The sequence below is a fragment of the Ylistrum balloti genome, unplaced genomic scaffold (genome assembly GCF_031769215.1).
Source record: "Ylistrum balloti isolate Yb309-2 unplaced genomic scaffold, AGI_CSIRO_Ybal_v1 Utg370100, whole genome shotgun sequence".
In the NCBI taxonomy this organism is placed as follows: domain Eukaryota; kingdom Metazoa; phylum Mollusca; class Bivalvia; order Pectinida; family Pectinidae; genus Ylistrum; species Ylistrum balloti.
Genome location: NW_026782127.1, coordinates 210200 through 220308, shown reverse-complemented (window position 1 = coordinate 220308; position 10109 = coordinate 210200). Strand labels below are relative to the sequence as shown.

Genomic DNA, 10109 nt, shown 5'->3' with positions numbered 1-10109 from the left:
TACATGGTCGTGTCATCTAAACATACAAGCTTACAAAAGAAAAGAAATAAATTGAGGGAAAATATGATATCATGAAACAATAATGTACTTGGATGTAAAAGTTTGGAATCTGTTATGTGTACGCTAAAGATAAAATCCGAAGCCTGGTCCACTGTTTTAGATTTTCCTCCATACCATGTCAAATTATCACATAGCAATTTTGTTATGGTTAATGAAATATATAATAAACATCAAGAAAATACCAACACGGCAACACACTCATATCTCATGTTTATTCATAGTTCTTATATCAACTATCCCTTTGTCTGATGTCTAAACATCCATGAAATGCAGCAATTTTGAAAGCTAGTTACACAGCAACAATCTATAATAATTACTCATTTATGTGTTCTCGAGTATAGCTACAGATTAAAATAAACACTCGTAAATCGAATTCAACAAAACAGAAAAAGAAATTTGTAGAAAATTCGACCAGATTTGATTTAAGGTTATGCACTTTTGTTCTGTTTTTCAGTGACGCATTTTGATATTCTCTTTTTCTGAACATCAGTATAATTAAAAATTCTGATCATGGCTCTAAGATGGCGGTCTGAGTCTTTCATGTCTGTTAGGTAATGAAAGAAAGAGTCCTTGAGAAATCGTAACGTCACATCCGCCTGTGTTTCCGGTTTCTCTGCTGATTCGTATGACTCCTGCCGACGAAAAGATTGCCACTTTGCCAGTTCGGATTCTGTCACAACCAGCTTTCTTATGAGTTCTTTCATCGTCATACTTGAACTTTCAGAATTTACTGCAAGCAGCTCCAACTACGACAGAAGGAAATATTTATATCTTAATTCAAATTCAATAAAACTATACCAAAAATATAAACAAAAGAATAATTTACATGGAGACTTCTGAAAAAGTACAAGGAGAATAAGACCGAGTGTTCAGAAAGAATAAGCGTCTTCCGCTTCATCGATGACTTTAAATATCTCCAACCTCAGAGAGCAAAAAGAAATAACATAATGATTTTGCAAAACGCATTCCTGTGTACTTTAGTGAAATTACAATGCAAAGTCTAATGATGGATTTTTTTTTCGGGATGAACTGCTTTTTCTCCTCACCACTACTCCTGAATGAGTGCGGACGGCGGACGGACGGACGGACGGACGTATATTGTATTTCATGCCATTGAGAACAGAGTATTGATATCCCTACAAAATGCGCATTAGAAATAAACACGTCAACTTTGAAAGTATACACCTATTGTCTGGTTCGTCAGAATGCATTACTCCGACACACATACATGTTTCTACCTTCCGGAGATGGTTTTCTTTAATATTGTATGAAGAGATATTCAAATTCTAACGGCAAACATGGGTTCACATTTATTGTAAACTACCTAAACATATGGACCATATGTTTATGTTCCTTTGAACAGGAAATATAGTAATTGTTATCAATTGTAGTTAAGATGAATAAATAAAAAATAAATTAAAAAAAAACAACAAAAAACAAAAAACGAACAAACAAAAAATTGCAAAATAATGTCACCCTTTAGTCACTGATGCTTTTGCACAAAAATGTCATATAATCATATAAAATGTTTTCCTCACAACAATCTCAGCAAAAGTATTTTCTTGTTCTAACACGTTTGGACCGTTTACTGAGTCGGGTGTAAATTGAGAAGTAATGATATCATTGCATGCACATTGCGTGCACATCGCGTGCTGTTTGGTCAGTCAATAAATCAAACACATGTTACCTTGTCACCTGTTGATCAAAGTTTTGTCAGCTTGATAAGTCAAAGTTATTTTCACAAGGCTATTTTAGAAAATAGCCTAATAAACAGAATCTCGTGAATAGCCAATTCAATCAATATTCGCCTACGTTCGATTGCAGATTTTTATTAATTAATTGATTATCTGTGTTAAGTAATCAGTAAGTTTACAATAGTTGAAACGAAAAAAAATGTTGATGTTATTTAACAGACATTCCCAAATCAATACGAACAAGTATAGCACACAGATTGTCTAAACTGCTAGAATAGCAAATTTTAACCAGTTATTAAAAAATATCATAAAATGTTACACGAGTACAATTTGTGCGAGGAAAATGTATAGGTAAATAAATGAATATGTAATTACCCCAAAATATTTTACACATAGCTCTAATTATGTATACAGACCTCAACATTTCGTTCAAATTGAGCTGATTCTTGCCCCTTCTTATACATTTCCAAGTAGATTCGCTCGTTTCTTTTCTCCTGGATCACTATACGTTCCTGGAACATAATAGACACTTGTTTTAAAAATCAAGGCATGAACACATTACAACATAAGACCAGCATTGTGGTTTGAATGATGACAATTTAACTTCATATTGCGTTGACACGTTTCGGCCCATTAAAAAATTATAACGATAACTACACAAACGGACATTGATATAGCTTAATCTGATAATGTTATATTGATATTTAAATAATGGGAGATTAGTGCACCGTAAAATCTAGATTTTGAATTTTCTTCAGACGCCTGCTGGGCTTTAGAATCTAGGCCCTTATCATTGACGAATCCTAAAAGGATGAAACAGCTGGTTGATGCAGTTTAATTCACTGTTTTTGCTCTACTGTATCTAAATCTATATATCTAAAGGATCTTTTCCATTTTATGTCTTTTCTACAATCTTTACAATGTCGGTAAACCCTTTTCAATATTTCTTTACTCACATTTAGTTGAGAAATGGATTCTTCCAAATCGACGATGCTACAAAGAGATTTTTGATAGGACATCTTGAGGTCATCGTGTTCAGTTTGTAAGATGTCGAGGTTAGACTGAAGCAGTCTAGCCTCTTCTTTCTTCCTGTCGATTATCTCTCGTGCCTCCTGATCTATATCCTGTTTCAATCTCTCTATCTGGAGATCACGTGCTTCTACCTCACTCGCTAAATCCTTCACTTGGATCTTTAGATCCTTCAGCAACTGGTCCTTCCTTTGTGTAGGCGTCATGTAGTCCTCGCCTTCACAATCTTGGTCATGAGGAATGTGCCGTTTCTCAAATCGCAAGCGACTCGTTAAGGTCTCTCTTACAGCGCGACTTTCGCTCAAACCTGTCTGGGATTCTCCACGGTTAAGTCTTTTCTTTTCACCCTGACAGAAAACTCCTTTCGCCAAGTCAACCGTTTTACTCTTTGTTAAATTCTTTTGCACTTTGATGTCTTTTTGTATTTTTTGCTTAGGCAGGGAAGACTTCCGGTTTAATCCCAAGGCACATTTCAAAGGAAGTCGTGATTTCGTCTCTGTGTTGCCTCTTTCTACATCTGATTCTTGATATTCCGCGCAAGGCAAGAGAGCAGTTAATTCGGAATTTTCATTTGTGCTTGAATTTGATTGGCTAAGGGAATCTATGGAGTCAGAATGAGAGCGAGGAGACTGTTGATATGTATTGTCGTATTCAGATGAGCCAAGAACTTGATCGTTTTTGCCAGCATTGACCTCCTGTAAATTGAAGTGATCAGAGTCCCCGTCTAAGCTGTCTTCTTCCATGTCCGGTTCTAAGGCTCCGGCCTGATTTGATGAACGAGTTGTAGTGTATTCAGCTTCTTGTTCCACATTGTGGTTTGGTATTTCATCCGACATGTTCACCTGTTGCTTCAGTTCATTTCTCTGTCTTCTGAAACAAAAAACATAAATTTTACAAAGAACTGTGTTAAACTGCTTTAGATAAACAATTTGTGTTACAATATTTCTGGAATGCTTGATGTGTAGTTCAAACAGACACTTTCGTAGATGCAAAATAAAAAAATAACCTGAAGCACTGAGAAAGATTGAATATAGTGGAGGATCTATATCAATTTTGCTTTAGGTATTGTTAACCAACGATAAGACTCGTGTATTTTATTGTATGATACACCAGCTGGAGTTTACATGATGATCAATATTTGGTGATATCTAAAATTTTTACATCATTACACACAATAACACGGTGGTCAATACCGCAAGTCTTATTTCGCTGATTCACAGGAACAAAATAATCATCTTAGCAACGCAATGACACGTTACTTAGTGACACGAGAACAATGCTATTCACTTAAGTAAAATCATTTCACTTGTAAAAGTGTAAACATATCAAGCGAAAAGTTACCTTTATGTCAATAAATGCATAGGTATACAGAAATCTGCCTTACATAGTATGTTGTATCTCAAGGAAGTTACCTTCTTTAAATGATTGATAATATTTCTATCATATTAAACGTGATTGTATAATTGTTTATAGCGTCACTAGTATCGAATCATTTATAAGATAAAACCATTTTAATGAAAATAGATTTCATTTACTAAAATGAAGCTGATAGCAGGCGCCAAGTGTCTGGAACTCACCATAACCTGACTTTTTTTTTTATATACAACTTACGTAAAAGATCGAAGAACTAAATGACGAAGCTCACGACTACAAAGTCTTAATAATCCAACATCTAGAAAATGCAAATAACTGGCAATAAGTTAAAGAATCTCGAGCAGGGATCTTATTTAACAAGTTGGGTAATAGCCATTGCTGGTAATTGCTGTGCAGTGTATAAACTTTCACATTTTATATTGACAATTGATGTCCAGTTCATTTCTCTTCACAAGCGTTTTCTTGGTGTTTCATTTGTTACAAAATGAAATTATAATCTGAAATTATAAAAGAATGAAGATCTTAACTTACCTGTCACATCCGTTATACCAAGTACAGAAAAAACACCTTGAACACGTGTACACCGTTAAGCACGCATGCGCGATAGTCTATTGATTACAATAATACAGCTTGTCACAGATTTGTTTCCAATTAATAATGCAGTTCTGAAATAGATATCGCAACTGACAGCACAGTGAGGAGAAAAACACATAGAGTATGTGTATGTTAGTCACTTATCTGTTCGGTACGGGTATATATCTTTTACAAACATTTATTTAGGTTCTGTGTTAAAAATTAAATAATGATTTCCATATGTCTAATTATGCTGGGTACACGTGTCGTACATGTAAGTACACATAACATCTAGTTCGAGGAAAGCTTGTTCTTTAAATCTGAAGCAATATCAATATTGCAATTATTACACAAACTTTATCAGTTTAAAACGAAAAGCCCACTAACCTTTATACGTTTAAAAGATTTGAGGATTTTGCAAAATCGAGACTGAAATTTACCAAACCATCAGGTGAGAAATGGAGAATAAGAATAGATTGATAGGTAGATGAAAGCCATCTGGAAAGATCTGCGATTTTGAATATCACTTATTAAAACACGGACAATTTTATTTATACTCGTGTGTACTGTTTGATACTAATTAGGAAACAGACTGTTTGGTACTCATTAGGAAACAGACTATTTGATACTAATTAGGAAACAGACTATTTGATACTAATTAGGAAACAGACTGTTTGGTACTCATTAGGAAACAGACTATTTGATACTAATTAGGAAACAGACTGTTTGGTACTCATTAGGAAACAGACTATTTGATACTAATTAGGAAACAGACCGTTTGGTACTCATTAGGAAACAGACTGTTTGGTACTCATTAGGAAACAGACTATTTGATACTAATTAGGAAACAGACTATTTGATACTAATTAGGAAACAGACTATTTGATACTAATTAGGAAACAGACTATTTGATACTAATTAGGAAACAGACCATTTGATACTAATTAGGAAACAGACCGTTTGGTACTAATTAGGAAACAGACCGTTTGATACTAATTAGGAAACAGACTATTTGATACTAATTAGGAAACAGACCATTTGATACTAATTAGGAAACAGACTGTTTGATACTAATTAGGAAACAGACTGTTTGATAATAATTAGGAAACAGACTGTTTGATACTAATTAGGAAACAGACTGTTTGATACTAATTAGGAAACAGACTGTTTGATACTAATTAGGAAACAGACTTTGATACTAATTAGGAAACAGACCGTTTGATACTAATTAGGAAACAGACTGTTTGATACTAATTAGGAAACAGACTGTTTGATACTAATTAGGAAACAGACTGTTTGATACTAATTAGGCAACAGACTATTTGATACTAATTAGGAAACAGACCGTTTGATACTAATTAGGAAACATACTGTTTGATACTAATTAGGAAACAGACTATTTGATAATAATTAGGAAACAGACCGTTTGATACTAATTAGGAAACAGACTGTTTGATACTAATTAGGAAACAGACTATTTGATAATAATTAGGAAACAGACCGTTTGATACTAATTAGGAAACAGACTTTGATACTAATTAGGAAACAGACTGTTTGATACTAATTAGGAAACAGACTGTTTGATACTAATTAGGCAACAGACCGTTTGATACTAATTAGGAAACAGACTGTTTGATAATAATTAGGAAACAGACCGTTTGATACTAATGATACTAATTAGGAAACAGACTATTTGATACTCATTAGGAAACAGACTATTTGATACTAATTAGGAAACAGACCGTTTGATACTAATTAGGAAACAGACTGTTTGATACTAATTAGGAAACAGACCGTTTGGTACTAATTAGGAAACAGACTATTTGATACTAATTAGGAAACAGACCGTTTGATACTAATTAGGAAACAGACCGTTTGATACTAATTAGGAAACAGACCGTTTGATACTAATTAGGAAACAGACCGTTTGATATTAATTAGGAAACATACCGTTTGATACTAATTAGGAAACAGACCGTTTGATACTAATTAGGAAACAGACCGTTTGATACTAATTAGGAAACAGACTGTTTGATACTAATTAGGAAACAGACTGTTTGATACTAATTAGGAAACATACTGTTTGATAATAATTAGGAAACAGACTGTTTGATACTAATTAGGAAACAGACTGTTTGATAATAATTAGGAAACAGACCGTTTGATACTAATTAGGAAACAGACTGTTTGATACTAATTGGGAAACCGACCGTTTGATACTAATTAGGAAACAGACTGTTTGATACTAATTAGGAAACAGACCGTTTGATACTAATTAGGAAACAGACTGTTTGATACTAATTAGGAAACAGACCGTTTGATACTAATTAGGAAACAGACCGTTTGATACTAATTAGGAAACAGACCGTTTGATACTAATTAGGAAACAGACCGTTTGATACTAATTAGGAAACAGACCGTTTGATACTAATTAGGAAACAGGCCGTTTGGTACTAATTATGAAACAGACCGTTTGATACTAATTAGGAAACAGACCGTTTGGTACTAATTAGGAAACAGACCGTTTGGTACTAATTAGGAAACAGACCGTTTGGTACTAATTAGGAAACAGACCGTTTGATACTAATTAGGAAACAGACCGTTTGATACTAATTAGGAAACAGACCGTTTGATAATAATTAGGAAACAGACCGTTTGATACTAATTAGGAAACAGACCGTTTGATACTAATTAGGAAACAGACCGTTTGATACTAATTAGGAAACAGACCGTTTGATAATAATTAGGAAACAGACTATTTGATACTAATTAGGAAACAGACTGTTTGATACTAATTAGGAAACAGACTGTTTGATACTTATTACTAAACAGACTACAGCTCGAAGACACGACATCCAATTCATCTGTCATAACATTGTGATCTCTTAAAGCGGTTGGTTTTCTCCACAGTATAGATCGACCGACCTGTCATTATTACGATAATGATAGGGGAACATGACAAACTATTGTGTTAGATTATATAGACCTATGGAGATCTAGGTAGATACCTGTAGTGACGTACGAGAAAATACTGTGTTATGTCCCAATAGCAGCCTGATCTGTAGGTAGGCTGTAAAATTTGTACCTGTTGCATCCAATGCATTATCTAATATCTTCTTTCTAAATAACTCCTTTCCTTAATATCTCCCTTCACACTTCGTCCCGTTTGATGACTTTGAGTTGAGCATTCGCTCTAGTGAAGAAAGCTTTGGATTATGTTCCCGGTCGAGACATACCACAATAAATATGAATGGTAGTTACCTATTACCACTTAACACTCAGCCTTGTGGCAGTGTAACGCCTGATCTGTCTGTTGTCGGCGGGTATACTTCAGTGTGATGGCACTATAAATCCGGATCACACACTTCACATTGCGACTTCCGGAACATATCGTCATCTCCCACAAACACACTTACTCCTCTGACATTGATACCATACATAGGGATGATTCTTAAATAACCAAAACTGTCGATAGAAAGTTATATTATAAAAGCCAAACCAATCTATGATAACAAATGCTTTAAAATTGTCTCCTGTCAGGGTGATGACTTCCTGGAGAAAATATATTGTTTCTCATGCTTAATTAAGGCTTTATTCGGAAGATATACATAAATTTCCAATACCATGTATATCTGCTCCGGCCTATGTAATATACACATTTACTTGTCTGTATGGGCTACATCATTGTAATACTTTAAAATTGAGACATCTGCCAATACTTTAACCAACTGTGTTGATAGCTTAGTGAAAGCGAAATGCTTTCAGTAGTGGCTTCCACGTCGCGTATCTGCAATCCGCCTTGTGAGTTTTAGTTCAAATCCGTCCGGATTCTTTTTTTTTCTTTTAAAATGTAAAGCACGGAAAAGAATTCCTGATAATATACGTGGATTTGTTCATTTTTTCTTTACATGTAACACATTTAAGAAATTATTGACATTTATTTAAATTTGATGAAAATGTAATATGTAATCACCCAAGATGTGCAACAAAATAATTTCCAGATCGTTTTAGTGTTTAATGGAATGTTATAAAATATCACAAGTGAAAACTGTTTCTTCTTCCGTTTGAAATAATCTATTGTAATTTATATGTCAACTAATCGATGTTCTGCATTAATGCTGACCAATTTCGGTCAAGTCTAAGTAATGTCATGTTTTCAAAATAAGAGCTGTATTTACAATGGATCTGACTGGTATAAAGAAATAGATACTTAGGTATAACGACGATAATTCATATGAGAAGTAGTCAAAATTCATTTGATCAATCAATTTATAAACCATTAATTCGATATGACAAGTGTATGAGGAATATATCAACACTAGATTCATTCTTAACAGCTGCTAGAAGTCAAAGTCCGGTCAGCTTCCATTAAAAAGTTTCCAAATAGTAAAATGACAGAAAACGCAGGAAAACTAATAGATGTGATTTTTTTTAATTTTGTGTCGCACAAAATATCACAACCTTCATAACAATAACCAAAGACTTTCTCTCACTAGTCTCACGTCATAGTGTTCAACACCGCCATACTGTCACAGATAATTCAGAAACTCTATTCCTTGTGATTCAAAGTCAAATCATAAACAGATATTAAATTTCAAGCAAATTAGAGATTTATATCTCCAGTTCTATAAGTAGATGTGAAAACTTTGAATAGTGAATACTGTATAAAAATTCCTACACATACGTATCCTTGCCTTTACATTCGATACAGACCTCAGCTTTTGTTTAAGAAAACTTATTTTCTGTCCCAAAAACAATGGATTTTCACGGGGAAAAACATAACCTGTCTTGTGATATGAGTGAGGTCTGAATGGTCTGTGAAGGCAGTGTGCAATCTTGATATTTGGGACAACTTACCACAAAAATTCTAAAAACTAAAATCACATGTACAAATATAGTATGTATCTTCTATGACCTACCGAGACCTATACCATGCCATTAACTTTATGAAAGCCAACTTATCACAAAAATGCTCTCAATAAGTATAGTATAGAAGACGGTGGACAAATCATAAAATTCAGTAATTAAGTACAATATTATCATTGAATATGAATAAAATAAAAATACATATGAAATGTAGTACATTTAAACGGCAGCACTATTCACGCAAAGATGAGTCTGCACACATAAAATATTTTTTTAAAAAATTCATTCATACATGCATCTTTCAACATACAATATACACCACATACAAAATCTGTACATAAAACTAATTCATATGATTCTTTCATGTCTGGCGTTATAAAATTCTTCAATCCTGTTATGAATCAGTAAAAACACACGAGGGAGCTAATTATATCATCATAATTTCATCTATACATAATCATATTTATTTAATTTGTTAAAGAATTGTTATCATATACATGGGAAGTCGACACA

General features: G+C 33.6%; 1 protein-coding gene across 1 annotated transcript; it reads right to left on the bottom strand.

Moving 5' to 3' along the window:
• Positions 1-488: 488 nt before the first annotated feature.
• LOC132550005 (uncharacterized) lies at positions 489-9237 on the bottom strand. Its single transcript, XM_060213998.1, has 4 exons — positions 9233-9237; positions 2711-3653; positions 2171-2266; positions 489-806 (listed from the first exon to the last, which is right to left on the bottom strand). Exons 1-4 carry the CDS (start codon positions 9235-9237, stop codon positions 489-491), a joined length of 1362 nt encoding a protein of 453 aa, XP_060069981.1.
• Between the last annotated feature and the right edge of the window lie 872 nt (positions 9238-10109).

Bases quoted from the DNA above. Each gene is read 5' to 3' on its own strand.
- LOC132550005 (XM_060213998.1), bottom strand. The intron at 2,267-2,710 runs GTGAGTAAAGAA...ATTATGTTCCAG, and splicing joins AATCCATTTCTCAACTAAAT to GAACGTATAGTGATCCAGGA. The intron at 807-2,170 runs GTCTGTATACAT...CTTCTGTCGTAG, and splicing joins AATTTGAACGAAATGTTGAG to TTGGAGCTGCTTGCAGTAAA.